General features: G+C 42.2%; 1 protein-coding gene across 1 annotated transcript in view; it reads right to left on the bottom strand.

The window, feature by feature from the left end:
• APOOL (apolipoprotein O like) overlaps nt 1-16076 on the bottom strand; it is a 52430-nt gene that overhangs the window by 8475 nt on the left and 27879 nt on the right. The window contains 2 exon segments of the mRNA XM_024195121.3: nt 1187-1285; nt 3762-3816. Coding sequence (XP_024050889.3) covers nt 1187-1285; nt 3762-3816 — 154 coding nt within the window.

The following is a 16076-nucleotide window of genomic DNA, read 5'->3' as shown; positions in this document are numbered from 1 at the left end:
GTCCTTTCCCCAATTCATTCTGTAGTGCCTAATGCATTTAAATCCCTCCTTTTTACTATACTACCACTGTATAATCCAAACTGTGGGGAATGATTTAGATTTGGGGCTATTTAAAAATCCAAGGAAATAAAGATCATTTGCAAATGTGATGTTCCAATTATGCCCAGTATTCTCTTTCAATTTGTTGGTGGCTTTACCTAAAAATCACATTTAAATCATGATTTTCCCTGACATTTATTCTTTTGAAAATTTCAGAAGGAAAGATTTGTAAATTCTATAGTAATATAATGAAATACAAAGCCTACAATATGATGTCATAATTTTACAAAAATTAAGTCTGGTGATTTTGAATATTTATTTCATAATTTTATGAAAATTAAATCCAATGATTTTTGAATACATCACTTCTCTCAAGCACATCTCTGTTCCTGTGTCAGTGCACCCAATTCCCCACTGTCTTACACAGCTCCATTTCAACACTCCATGTCACAACTACCATCACTCTGGTCCAGGAGCACTGAGAGACTCTTCAGTGTTCACTAGAAATACTTCTCGATTGGCCAGGAGGTTCATTGAGAGGTTTGAGGTGTTCCTTCCTCCAGGAAGACACAACTTATGCTGATCCTTTTAAGGAATGAGGGAGGTACTCTGAGGCAGAGAGTATTGTACAGGAGTAATTTGGATAAGTTCCTCCTCAAACCCTATCCCCTTGCTGGCAGAATCACGACAGAATCTTTTTCATGTGGATCTAGATTTGCATGCCTTTCCCCTGACTGTAGAAACTGAATATGATCATTTACATTGTGTGCTGATTTAAATTAATCATCAGGTAATAAATTACCAAAGAAAATTAAGGCATTTCTGATGGCACAATAGGGTCCTATATTTCTAATAAAATAATTATTAAATTATAGAATTACATATACAATTATTTTAAATGAGTAAATTAAACAAAGCTGTAAAAGAAAAATGTCTGCTGGTATCCCCTCTACATACTATAATGATCTGAAATCTTGGTTTGTTTGTTTTTAAAACTATGTAACAACTGTTCACAAGTGTTCAAAAGGTTTTTACCAAAACTTAAGTCAAAATTGCAGAAAGCATAAAATAAAGTATGTTAAATTAAAGACGTGTCATACAATTACCAATGTGACAGCGTTTGAACACAAACAAACAAAGAACATACCTTTTCTTGCCAGAACTATGCCAGCTAGACCTGAAATTGTAAGTACAGCAACTTTTGGAAGAAATTCTGGAGGTGGATTCTTCAGATAAACATATGTATCTATAAAAAAAAAAAAAATCAAAAAACAGCTATGGTATAGTAACTGAAGATTAGTCAATTTTCTCTCTCTCTCTCTTTTTTTTTTTCCATTTTAAGAGAGAGCAGTAAAGTCATGTCTATCAAAAGTTGAATGCTGAGGTAGGCCCTATCTTACAACTGGATCTGCTACTGCGGATACCTGCATCCATGTCAAGCTCCACTGACTTATTTTGAAGGCGGATACATGGGAGTCAGCACTGCAGTAGCAGGATTCTGATGTGTCATTCATAAAATATACATTTTACAAAGTTCACAATCATGCTCTTTAGATACCTTTTTGTATTTAGTAAAATGTTAGCACTTGTTCCTAATGCAAGTTTTCAGTTTTCAATGCATGTCAAAAAGGAATTTAAAAATTGGTGAAAGGAGATGTGACTATGGTGGTGTTTCTTGATTTTTTTAATACTACTACTACTCGTATATAGCGCTTTTCATCAGTAGATCTCAAAATCTTTCACAATCTTTAACGTATTTATTCTCGCAATGCCCCTGTGACATAGGGAAGTTTCATTATCCCCATTTTTATAGAACTGAAGCACAGAGAGACTTGCCCAAGGTCACACAGTGGAGCAGGGAACTGAACCGTACTCATCCAAATCCTAGGCTAGTGCCCTAACCACTGGACCATTGTTTGTTTCTTGTTAATGAAACTTATTTTCCACTGGTAATTTCAGAAATGCATCTTTAATACAAAGAGTATTTTTATCTTCAATGCCAGAATTAGGACCAAACTGTGAAGTGTAAATGAGAACTAAAATAAGGAAGCAAGGGAAAGGAATTCTTCTCACCTATACAGCAGTTATGTGTACAGCAGCTGTGTAGCCTCCTCCCTGCTGCTTAGGGTTGCCAGGTGTCCGGTTTTTGATTGGAACGCCCGGTCGAAAAGAGACCCCGGTAGCTCCAGTCAGCACTGCCAACCGGGCCATTAAAAGTTCGGTTGGCAGTGCTGCAGGGCTAAGGCAGACTAGTCTGTAGCTGTCCTGGCACTGCGCTGCACCCCGGAAGTGGCCAGCAGGTCTGGCTCCTAGGTGGCAGGGCCATGGGACTCAGTGCGGTGCCCCAGCCCTGAACACTGGCTCTGCACTCCCATTGGCTGGGAACCAGGGCCAATGGGAGCTGGAGGGGAGGTGTCCGTGGGCAAGAGCAGTGCACGGAGCCTCCTGGCCCCCCTGCCTAGAAGCTGGACCTGCTGGCCGCTTCCGGGGCACAGCGCGGAGCCAGGACAGGCAGGGAGCCTCCCTTAGCCCCACTGACCGGGAGCCACCTGAGGTAAGCCCACATCCCAACCCTGAGCCCCAACCCCCTGTCCCAGCCCTGGGCCTCCTCAAACCTGGAGCCCCCTCCTACACCCCAAACCCCTCATCCCTGGCCACAGCCCAGAGCCCGCACCCACAGCCCATACCCCCTACCACACCCCAACCCCCTGCCTCAATCCGCAGCCCCCTCCCCTACTGCAAATCCCTCGGCCCCACCCTCCCAGCCTGGAGGCCCCTCCTGCACCCCAGACCTATTATCCCCAGCCCCACTCCAGAGCCTGCACCCCAGCCAGAGCCCTCACCCTGTCCCACACCCCAACTCGCTGCCCCAGCCTGGAGCCCCCTCCCACACCATGAACCCCTCATTTCTGGGCCTACCCCAGAGCCCACACCCTCAGTTAGAGCCTTCACTCCCTCCCGCACCCCAACCCTCTGCCCCAGCCCCGTGAAAGTGAGTGAGGGTGGGGGAGAGCGAGCCATCAAGGGAGGGGGAATGTAATGAGCAGGGGGCGGAACCTCAAGGAAGGGGCGGGGCAAGGATGTTCAGTTTTGTGCGATTAGGAAGTTGGCAACCCTACTGCTGCTACCACAGCTACAGATTGTAATAGGAGTTGGACTACCTATGCACCACCTATGTGGAGGTTTAAGCACGTGATGCCACTCCCCAAGTCATGCTCTGTGCTGCTAAGAGAAAGCACTAGGGAGAAAAATTCTACAGCATGTAGCGCACTGGGAACATAGAGACACTCGGGATGTAGAGCTTCTTTCTCCATTCCCCTTTTATCCAACCCTGCGGTAGAATCATGACAGTTCTCTGATCTTTAGAAGCTTCTGAACCTACTGAGGGCTTGGGTAGCATTTGGCCTCAAAATGTCATCTAATATTAAAATCAAAGGAATTACAAACATTAGCTAAATTGGTTGAGTCATAATTACAAAAAGAGAATAGGAGCTTCCTTTTTATTTTCAAACAAGAGACTACGGTAAATAGCATGAAGTCAGCTTCTAGGGAAGGCATTTGTACCCCTTCTGTTTTATTGATTCTTGTGTTTGCCCTAGTACAATATCAATATTTTTGATAGAATTTGCTGTTCTCCAGTATAAACCAGCTTTGTAACTTTCATAGCCAAACAATGAGCAAGAAGAGACTAGTTTTAAATTTTGACTATATGACTTACCTACCTTTTCCAAACTGTATTGAATCCATTATCCCGTTTTTAACAAAGACATAGGCATCCTACACAAAAGAAAATTTAGATAAAGTGAACTCTGTTTTTGAGTTGAAGTCTTCAATGCCATGGATACAACACTAACACACTGGACTACATACTTTTCCACTCTGGCCAAAGAGAATCGAGTAATTACATAAGAAGTAAAAGAAACAGATCAGGCAAAAAGCTTTTAGAACAAAAAATGCAGAGAGATACATTTCTACTTTGCTCCCAGTACGTACAATGTATGTTTAAATTATATATGGATGGTGTGACAGATATTGCAACCATGTGGAAAATCTTTGAGGACCACATTGTATTAAGCATATGAATGGTTTATACATCACTGTGGGTCAGGGACTGTATATAGCTCCAGAGGGGAAGGGCTGCTACAGCTCTGCCAGGAACAGAGCATGTCCAAGCATGTGGACAAGGGGATCCAGTGAATATAGCGTATTTAGATTTTCAGAAAGCCTTTGACAAGGTCCTCACCAAAGGCTCTTAAGCAAAGTAAGCAGTCATAGGATAAGAGGCGAGGGTTTCTCATGGATTGGGGAGGGATAGCTCAGTGGTTTGAGCATTGGCCTGCTAAACCCAGAATTGTGAGGTCAATCCTTGAGGGGGCCATTTAGGGATCTGGGGCAAAAATCTGTCTGGGGACTGGTCCTGCTTTGAGCAGGGGGTTGGACTAGATGAGGTCCCTTCAAACCCTGATATTCTATGATAACTGGTTAAAAGTTAGGAAACAAAGGGTAGGGATAAATGGTCAGTTTTCAGAATGGAGAGAGATAAATAGTGGTGTCCCCCAGGGGTCTGTACTGGCCCCAGTCCTATTTAACATATTCATAAATGATCTGGAAAAAGGGGTAAACAGTGAGGTGGAAAAATTTGCAGATGATACAAAACTACTCAAGATAGTTAAGTCCCAGGCAGACCGCGAAGAGCAACAAAAGGATCTCTCAAAACTGGGTAACTGGGCAACAAAATGGCAGATGAAATTCAGTGTTGATAAATGCAAAGTAATGAACATTAGAAAACATAATCCCAACTAAACATATAACATAAAATGATGGGGTCTAAAGTAGCTATTACCATTCAAGAAAGAGATCTTGGAGTCATTGTGGATAGTTCTCTGAAAACATCCACTCAATGTGCAGCGGCAGTCAAAAAAAGTGACCAGAACATTGGGAATTATTAAGAAAGGGATAGATAATAAGACAGAAAATATCATATTGCCTCTCTATAAATCCATGATACATGATACGCTCACATGTTGAATACTGCATGCAGATGTGGTCACCCCATCTCAAAAAGATATTGGACTTGGAAAAGGTTCAGAAAAGGGTAACAAAAATGATTAGGGGTATGGAACGGCTGCCGTATGAGGAGAGATTAATGAGACTGGGACTTTTCAGCCTGGAAAAGAGATGACTAAGGGGGGATATGACAGAGGTCTATAAAATCGTGACTGGTGTGGAGAAAGTAAATAAGGAAGTGTTATTTACTCCTTCTCATAACACAAGAACTAGGGGCCACCAAATAAAATTAATACGTAGTAGGTTTAAAACAAACAAACAAAAGGAAGTCAACCTGTGGAACTCTGTGCCAGAGGATGTTGTGAAGGCCAAGACTATAACAGGGTTTAAAAAAGAACTAGGTACATTCATGAAGGATAGGTCCATCAATGGCTATTAGCCAGGATGGGCAGGGATGGTGTCCTTAGCCTCCATTTGCCAGAATCTGGGAATGGGTGACGGGGATGGATCAATTGGCGACTAACTGTTCTGTTCATTCCCTCTGGGACACCGGGCATTGGCCGCTGCTGGAAGACAGGATTCTAGGCTAGATAGACCTTTGGTCTGACCCAGTATGGCTGTTATGTTCTTAGCTAAGAACAGTGTGTGGGGTGTTGGTGGTAAAGGTGAATCACTCAGTTTATAAACATCTCCAGAGAGGTACCACCCATTGTAAGGCTTCCACATACTGGTTAAAACTGGGTTTTCCAGAGACCCACAGAGAAAGAAAGAGTTTTGGGCATAAAAAGGCAGTGTTTAAACAGACCCAGGACTTTCTTTCTGATCCAGCAAATTGACAGGACCTACTGTCCTGTAGGGGTTCTAATCCTTGTGGTAAGGTTAGAAAGACTTTGGCCTATGCGGGCCCCATAATGCTGATGGGTGACTATTGGTATGTTTAGTGTGTGCTTAAATCTATTTATTGTTTTTATTATGCTTTTACCTTAAGAATAAATGTGCTTACTTAGAAGGAGCTGTGTGGTAGCTTGTGACGGCTGGCAATACCCTGTTCATAGCCCTGAGAAAGAAAACAACACACAAGTGCTGGCCTTTAGGGTGACTGGCGTGCTGGAGATATTGCAGTAGAAAGCAGGGAGCTGTGCAGCTTAAAACTCCACAGTCAGAAAGGAGTGGGACAAGGGTCCCTGCCCAGAGACAGGTAACAGCTAGAGACATGACTGGGCACTAATGGAATGAACCACAGAGGGGGATACACAGGCAGTTCCCCAGAAACTGTGACAGATAGTACCTTTTAACTCCCACCCCCAATCGCTTTTGTACATACTGAAAGTGTTTCCAAATTTCAATACAACTATGGCATTCCTTGAAGAAAAAAAATTGTACAGTAATTTAAAAAATAATAATCTAGGGAGCAAAAAATAGAGCACCCAAATGTAAAAAGTTATTCTTCACTGTATCTGAAATATTTAATGTAATATTATTGAATATCAATTTTGAATATTTTTTCCCATATAGTAAAGTTATGCTGGTAGGGAAAAAGCCCAACTTCTCTATGTGCAGTTACACTTAATGTTTAACTCCTCTATAAACGTAAAGATTACATGATGTACAACAGTGATTTGCATTGAGTTATTTGTGTTCAGTGATATAGTTCAGTCAGATGTGTAACCTAGCCTCAGAAAGTAATTTACCAGTTAATCCTATTGACATCCAACAAGAGAACCATTCAAATGTACTAGTCCACAGCGAAATTTCAGCTTGGTCAAAAGTCATATTTAACATTTTTCTTGAAGTAGTAAGGGAAGATATAGTCGGATAGGCTATAGTTTGAAGCATCATAGTGAGACTTACTAAGCATAGCGAGAATTAGTATACTGCACATGCTTCAGACCATCTATTTACTTCAGATTATAAAGGTATAATTCTATTTCTTTTATGAGAAATTTTGTTGCAATCAATTTTTGAATTTATACCACAAGGGGTCACTGCTATTCAAGCATTGAAATACTAAAAACCACTTTAGAAACTGTTTAAGCGAATATATAGAAAAAGTATGATACTTTAATTGTGAATGCTTTAGGACCAAATCCTTGTTTCAGTGAAATCTCCCATTGATTTAAATGGAATCAGGATTTGACCTTGAGTAAGTACTGATGACAATGATTATGGTTACATTTTCCAAAGTGCCTACGTGATTTAGAGGCTTTTTGAACATGGGACTCAAGTCATTTAGATGCTTTTGAAAGTTTTGCTCCAAGAGTCTAAATAAAAAAATAATAAATACCAAATGGAAGAAAGGGGGAGTTGATAGTAATGAATATAAATCACAAGTTAGGAATTGCAGAAAATTGATAAGGGAAGTCAAGGGACACAAGAAATTTATTGCCAGTAGACTTAGGGACAATAAGGAGTTTTAAAAATATATTAGGAACAAAAAGAATCTGACAATGACACTAGTCCATTACTAGGTGGGAATGGTAGAATTATCAATAATCAGAAAAGGCAGAAGTCTTCAGTACAAATTTGTTCTGCATTTGGGGAAACACAGATGACACAGTTTCATCGTATAGTGATAACATACTTTCCATTCCACCAGCATATCGGGAGAATGTTAAACAGAAGCTACTAAAGTTAGACTTTTTAAATCAGCAGGTCCAGATAACTTGCATCCAAGAGTTTTAAAAGTGCTAGTTGAGCAGCTCACTGGACCATTAACATTGATTTTCAATAAGTCTTGCAGCACCACGGGTGTTCCAGAAGACCGGAAGAAAGCCAGTGTTGTACCCATTTTTAAAAAAGGTAAATGGGATGATCCAGGTAAATACAGGCCAGTCAGCTTAACATTGATCTTTGGCAAGATAATGGAGTGGTTGATATGGGACGCAATTAATGAAGAATTAAAGGAGAGTAATATAATTAATGTCAATCATTATGGGTTTAAAGAAACCAGAACCTGCCAAACTTAATATCTTTTTTTTTAAAATGAGATTACAAGTTTGGTTGATAAAGGTAATAGTGTTGACATAATACACTTCTTTAAGAGGTTTGGCTTGGTACTGTGCGATATCTTGATTAAAAAACTAGAACGATGTAAAATTAACATGGCACACATTAAATGGATTAAAAAACAGGCTAAATGATAGATCTCAAAATGTAACTGTAAATGGGGAATCATCATCAAGTAAGATCGTTTCCAGTGTGGATCCTGCAGGGAGTGGCTTTTGGCCCTATATTATTAAACATTTTTAACAAGGACCTGGAAGAAAATAAAATCATCACTAATAAAATCAGATAACAAAAATTGGTAAATAATTAAGAGAACAGCTCACTGATTCAGAGCAATCTGGATCACTTGGTAAACTGGGTGCAACCAAACAATTTGTGTTTTATATGGTGAAATGTAAATGTATACCTCTAAACAAAGAATGTAGGCCATATTTACTTGATGGGGGACTCTATCCTGGGAAGCAATGACTCTGAACGACATCTGGGGGTTATGATGGAAAATCAGCTCAACATGAGCTCCCAGTGCAATGTTGTGGCCAAAAAAGCTAATGCAATCCTAGCATGTATACACAGGGGAATCTCAGGTAGGAATAGAGAGGTTATTTTACCTCTTTATATGGCTCTGGCAATTGCTGCTGGAATACTAAGTCCAGGTCTGGCACCCACGATTCCAGAAGGGAAGAGGGTTGAGAGAAGAGCCACGAGAACGATTAAAGGATTAGAAAACCAGCTTTATAGTGACCATCTCAAGGAGCTCATTTTAATTAGCTTAAAGAAAAGGTTAACAGGTGACTGGATTACAGTCTATAAATATCTACATTGAGAACAAATATTTAATAATGGTCTCTTCAATCTAACCGAGCAAAGTATAACATGTTCCAGTGGCTGGAAGCTGAAGATTGACAAATTCATACTGGAAATAAAACGTACATTTTTAACAGTGAGAGTAATTAACCACTGGAACAATTTACCAAGCGCTTTGGCAGACTATCCATCACTGACAAAATTTTAAATCAAGATTGGATTTTTTCCAAAAGATATGCCCTAGCAATATTTTTAAGGCCATTCTAGGCATGTATTATACAGGAGGTCAGACTAGATAATCAGAATGGTCCAATCTGGCCTTGGAATCTATGAATTATCCCTATGTACATGAATAACCATACTCAATAGTGTGTACGTGTTTGCACAACTGGGGCTTAAAAGTAGCAACACTTATGAAATGCAAGAAAAATCTACTTTGCAGTTTCTTCAGGTTGCTTACTTCCCTTCCTTTAACCTGATTATTTAGTATCAAAGATTGTTTTGGGTGATTTACTTATTGTGGAATCTTTGTCTTAAAATAGAATTTTACTAAAATATCATACTTAAAGCATATCAGAGGTAGTTCATGTTGTGCTATAAGTGCAAACAAAATTTATGTACTTTAAATAAAATAATCTTGCACTACTTTATAACTATTAATTAAAAATCCTCATGACAACAGCTCTGTGGTGATGAGAAAATGGAACATATTTTATAAAATAAGCAATATACTGACATTTAATGTATATTTACACTAGAAGATCACATGAGATCATACAAGATTGCCAAAGTTAACACCCACTGTTAATTTGGCTAAGGGATATGGTGACACTCTGTACCTCAAAGTAGTACCCTGGAACCCCCATATTCACCGCTGTGATATCATCCTATGTTTTGAACAAAGTATGCCTTGTATGGTATCATTTTGCAAGTCTTGAGATGTTGAACAATAATAACCTGTTGAATTGTACGTACTATCATTGTATGTGAAGTTATGAAGTATTTCCATATGTGTTACTGAAATACGTTATGAGGTTGGGAATACCCACAATCAGCGTTTCAGTTACAAAGGAATAGCCATCAATAGCCAGATGGTTGTTAATGGCTCCTTGGCACACAATCCGCTATCCCAGAGGCTTCTTGGAGAAGGCACGTACACAATAGAGACTGCTTGACCAATGGGGATTGCCTGACCCCCACATCAGAGCAAGAATCTTTTCAGCAAGCTAGAAGTGTAAAAGAGAGACAGTGACATCATCATTTGGCCTCTCCCCCCTCAACACCTGGAAGAACGTCTGGAGGACAAAGACTTTGAACTGGGAAAGTTTGGTCTTAAGGTAACTATCGCTGACCTTTATGCCTACCACTTATTATCACTCAAAATCTACCTTTCCGTAGTTAATAAACTTCTTTTAATGTTTTATCTTACCAGTGAGTTTGTCTAAAGTGCCTGGGAATTTATTATAGACTTATAGAAAGAGACCTTCTAAAAACGTTAAAATGTATTACTGGCATGCAAAACCTTAAATTAAAGTGAATAAATGAAGATTCGGCACACCACTTCTGAAAGGTTGCCGACCCCTGCTATAGCTATATCTATGGGAAAACTACAAATTATGGAGGATTACATGGATTCACTGTGAGTTAGACCTGGTGTACACTAGGAATTATTGCCAGTATAATGACGTCGTTTAGGGATGTGATTGTTTTTTTATTACATTTTTATGCTGGCAAACCTCCTAACAGAGATGCAGCTTATACCAGCAAAAGAGCGCTTCTGATGGTATAGCTTATGCTGATTCCCCAAGCAAAATAAACTATGCCAGCAAATGCACATTTTTGTCAGAATAACTGCATCTACAGTAGAGTTTTTCCCAGTACAGAAGTGTCATTAAAAAAACAAACAAACCCCAAACAACATTTCTATAGCAGCAAAACCTTAAATGTACACCTGGCCTGGGTCACTAGTTTAGATCCAACTCTGGTCAGTGTTATTGAAAAGATATTAGGAGTTCTGACAGTCGTTCAATATCTTTATCCAAGATCAATTGGTGGTTTCAGACTAGCTGCTACAGGACCAGAGTGCACATTAGAAAAAGTGCCATCAAAATTGTCACATTTGTGGTTCATTGACACCTTCATTTCTAGAAGTGGTTGCAAGGAACGGGGGGGCGGGGGACGGGGGACGACTCATACCGAGGTACCTCCCATGCTATAACTGTTATATGGATTAACTGATGAGAGGACTTTAATTTCCAGGACTATCAACCTGATGTATTTTATGAGCACTACACTCACTTGAAATGCCTGCAGGCCATGCTTTAGCTGATAGAGTTATATATACGATGCCTTGCTGCACAAATGACTGTTCCTTTTTGATCTAGATTCTAAACAGTAGAGGCAAGTTTCAAAGTGGCTAGAGAAAGCCCTCTTATTAAGGTAAAAGAAAAGGAAAATATGACGACGAATGTCAAAATAACAGTGTTCACCATTAAGAGTTATTATTTGTTAACAGTTATGAGACAGTCATAGCTAAGATACCACAGTGTTGCTCTATACTTAAAATATTAAGCAGCTCTGGTAACTATGTGGTATTTATCACCAAATTACAACTTTGTTTTGGAAATCACAACATGTTTCAGGAATTCTAACAACATAACCCCCTCTGTCACTGTTTCTTAAGTTATATAAACCAGTGCAATACTGACTGGCAGCAACAGAGAATTATTCAGGAGGGGTATGTGAAATCCAGTTGCTTTTAAATGTTAAAGATGAAAATGACAAGGTGATCAAGTCAAATCTGAGTATCACCGTTATCGTCTGTTGTAATAACACGCCATCTCCAGATTCCTTCAAAAAGAGTGAAGTTTTTGTTTTGTTTTTAATTTAAAAAAAAGCAATATCCAGTGACTGATGACACTCCTCTTCAAGGGACAGTCAGCTTGAAATCTAATCAATTTAAAAAAAAGTGTTTAAAATATTTTCAGGTACTACACTCATCCTTAACTACTTCTGCCAGTTTCTGTATTTTATAATCATGTTTTCCTGTTTGTAAATATTTTTCTTCCCTCTTGCTATATGAAAGGTCCACACAAACAAAAAGGAAAACAAATTGACTATACAGGGGGAAATTGTAAAGTTGGCTATATACAAAATGCTGTCAAATTCCTAAAGTAAACAAACCCCAGATGTTCGGTTTTCAACTGAAACACCCAGTCAAAAAGGGACCCTCCGCAGCCCAGTGAAAATGAGCGAGTGAGGGAGGGTGGAGAAGAGCGAGCAACGGAGGGAGGAGAGATGGAGTGAGCAGGGCGGGGCCTCGGAGAAGGGGCAGGACAAGGGTATTCAGTTTTGTGTGATTAGAAAGTTGGCAACCCTAAGTCCAAAAAAAGATACATCTTTGCTAACTCTTAGTTGTTATAAGCGAGGTGTTAAAATTAGCCAGAGTATAATACTTAAGTCAGTGTCCCTTGAAGAGACATACAAAGGACACTAACATATAGAAAAGAACAAGACACAGAAACATTCCCGCCACACAAATAAAAAGTGACTGGGTGAAAGCTGGGCACTCAGATATACAACTTGCACCAGCAGTAACTTACAATTGTAGTCCTTCTGTGATGCTATACAAAGACAAAACTATTTAGGAAATGTAAAGCTAGAACTCCATATTATGTAGACTGACAAATCTTGTAATGAAATTTTAGCTGACTCTGAGTAACCCCTCAAGTGTGTCCCATGGACTTACTGTACTTTTTCTTCAGGACCTCATACCTACCCCACTGATCATTCAGCTCATCCAGACAATCTCCGCATCATTGAATTTCCTTCCCTTCTTAAAATCTTTTTTTCCTTGTTAGCTAACATTGCACTTTTACTTAGCATGGGGATGGAGTGTACACGAAAATGAAAGCCCAGGCAATCTTCTACATAAAGTATACGTATGTGCAAAAATATATCTTAGGCCTGGTCTACACTAGGCGTTTATGTCGAATTTAGCGCCGTTACATCGACTTAACCCTGCACCCGTCCACACCACGAAGCTATTTAGTTCGACATAGAGCTCTCTTTAATTTGATTTCTGTACTCCTCCCCAACAAGGGGAGTAGCGCTAAATTCGACATGGCCATATCGAATTAGGCTAGGTGTGGATGGAAATCGACGCTAATAGCTCCGGGAGCTATCCCACAGTGCACCACTCTGTTGACGCTCTGGACAGCAGTCCGAGCTCGGATGCTCTGACCAGCCACACCCCGGGAAAATTTGAATTCCTTTTCCTGTCTGTACAGTTTGAATCGCATTTCCTGTTTGGACATCGTGGCGAGCTCAGCAGCAGTGGCAACGATGCAGAGCTCTCCAGCAGAGATGGCCGTGCAATCCCAGAATAGAAAGAGGGCCCCAGCATGGACTGATCGGGAAGTCTTGGATCTCATCGCTGTGTGGGGAGATGAGTCCGTGCTTTCCGAGCTGCGCTCCAAAAGACGGAATGCAAAGATCTATGAGAAGATCTCTAAAGCCATGGCAGAGAGAGGATACAGCCGGGATGCAACGCAGTGCCGTGTCAAAATCAAGGAGCTGAGACAAGGCTACCAAAAAACAAAAGAGGCAAACGGACGCTCCGGATCCCAGCCCCACACATCCCGTTTCTACGAGGCACTGCATTCCATCCTAGGTGCGGCCGCCACCACTACCCCACCACTGACCGTGGACTCTGAGGATGGGATATTGTCCGCGGCCGGTTCCTCGGACATGTTAGCGGACGGGGAAGATGAGGAAGGAGATGAGGAGGACGAGGCAGTCGACAGCGCTTACAACGCTGATTTCCCCGACAGCCAGGATATCTTCATCACCCTTACAGAGATCCCCTACCAACCGTCCCCAGCCGTTATCCCAGACACAGATTCAGGGGAAGGATCAAGCAGTAAGTGCTCTAAACATGTAAACATTTATTTTTAAAAGAACTGGAATATTTATAATATTAACAATGTGTTTTTCCTAAAGTGCTTTAAACATGTAAACATTTATGTGCAACAAAACTGGAATATTTACAATATTAACAAAGGGTTTCTCATGATTTCTCTGCCTTAGGCGCTTCACTATTTAGTCCCAACTATTTAAAAAAAATTTAACAATGTCCGGTTATTCATGATTCTGCTGCCCAAGACGCTCCACTCTTTAGTCCCAGTGCACCTACGCCAAAATCCGGTCAATATGGCCGGGGATAGATGCGAAATCCTCATGGGAGAACTCTTCGTAGGTCTCATGGAGGTACTTTTCCAGCCTGTTCATCAGGTTCCTGGGTAGGGCGATCTTATTGGGCCCTCCGTGGTAGGACACGTTTCCGCGCCACGACACAATCAGGTACTCCGGTATCATTGCCCTGCAGAGCATGGCGGCATACGGCCCTGGTTTCTGCATGCTTTCTGGAAGCATCCTTTCCCTCTGGCACTCCGAGATCCTCAGCAGGGTGATGTTGCTCATGACGCCCTGCTTTGAATTAGGTAGGGAAAAGTTAGTATTGGGACTGCTTGCCCGTTCCTTTACAGAACTGTAACCGCTGGTTTACAGCCACGCGGTTTACAGCCGCGAGGGGGTGGGACAGGGACAGAGTTCATGCTTGCAGGATTGCTGCCAGCAGAGACTCGCATTGCTTTCAATGTGAAAGGAGGCCAGTGCCACTATTAAAGTTTTAAGCAGCCACAAGTCTACGACTTACCATCTTTGCCAGCTACACAAAGTCCGGTGTCCTGCCCCGCTTCTCAGATCGCCACTGCAAGACCGCAGGCACTGTAGGCGAGGGCCGAAAATTCGACCTTGTCCTCTGTGGGCATGTAATAGGTGCAGTGCATGGTCTTGTTCACAGAGAAAGACTATTTTCTTTGTTCACAGCTACATTTATCTGTCTCAGGAATTCACTCCCTTTTTCCAATTCCCACAGCCACATCTGCGACTGTCTCCCAACCCAGCCTGGCCTCACACTCCCAGAGGCTAGCGCAGATTAGGCGGAGGAAGAAGAGGACACGGGAAGACATGTTTGCTGAACTAATGGGATGCTCCCGAGCCCAGGCAGCCCAGCAGACACAGTGGAGGGAGAACTTGTCACAAATGCACAGGGCAAACATGGAACGGGAGGAGAGGTGGCGACAGGAGGACCAGCAGGCGACTCAAACGCTGCTTGGACTAATGAGGGAGCAAACGGACACGCTCCGCCGCCTTGTGGATGTTCTGCAGGACCGGAGGCAGGAGGAGAGAGCCCCGCTGCAGTCTCTCTCTAACCGCCCTGCCCCGCCACCAAGTCCCATACCCCCCTCACCCAAAGTCCAAACACGGAGGGGCAGCAGGGGCCGTGAAAACTTTCACTCCACCCCTGCAGACTGCTCTAGCACTAGAAGGCTCTCATTCCCCAAAATTTGAAAAGTCCTTTCCTACCCGCCTCACACAAGACCCCGTCCAAGTTTCACTCCCCCCGTTCCATGTGTGGTTGTTGTTAAAAAATACGTTTCTGTTCATTACTGTTTCCATCCTGTTCTTTTGGAGGAGAGTCTGTCTGAAGGGGGGGGAAGGGGCTTGGTAATTGGACAGGACAGTCACCTTTAGCAGGGTACAGAGGCGGGGGCAGGTTCAGCAGCAGGGCACATACACAGTGCAGTGACTAGTTACCCTGGTCAGTCTGGGAGGTGGTTTTCATGTTCTGGGGGGCGGGGGTTGCTCTGTGACTTTGTGGCGGGGGAGGGCAGTTACAGATCTAATGCAGCGGTCCTTACCCTGGATCACAGAGCCGCGCAGCAGGGGAGCTGTAACCCTCCTCCCCCTGCCAGACAGTCACATAGCCAACACATACACGCTGTCCCGCCCAGGACCAGTCCACCACTGCGGAGTCTGTCATTCCTGGAGTTTAGAAGCATCATTTGCATTACAACACTAAACCCGCCCCCCGCCACAGTCTGCGTCCCAAGTTTAAAACATTCCCGCGAAAACAGTAATAAAGACAACGGTGTTCATTAACAAAACAGAACAGATTTTATTTTTTGGGAAGGGGGTGAAGGGGGTATGTAACTGGAGAGGATAGTCAACGGTAACTGGGTAAAGAAACGGGGGCAAGTTCAGCTTCTGTGTCCACAAACTTAAAAGTCACTGGTGACGCTGCTCAGTCTGGAAACTGGCTTTCAAAGCCTCCCGGATGCACAGCGCGTCCCGCTGGGCTCTTCTAATCGCCCGGC

The sequence above is a fragment of the Terrapene carolina genome, unplaced genomic scaffold (assembly GCF_002925995.2).
Source record: "Terrapene carolina triunguis isolate 2854851 unplaced genomic scaffold, T_m_triunguis-2.0 Scaffold131, whole genome shotgun sequence".
NCBI classification, from domain to species: Eukaryota; Metazoa; Chordata; order Testudines; family Emydidae; genus Terrapene; species Terrapene triunguis.
The sequence above is the reverse complement of the archived record's forward strand: the minus strand, read 5'-3'. Positions and strand labels throughout refer to the sequence as shown.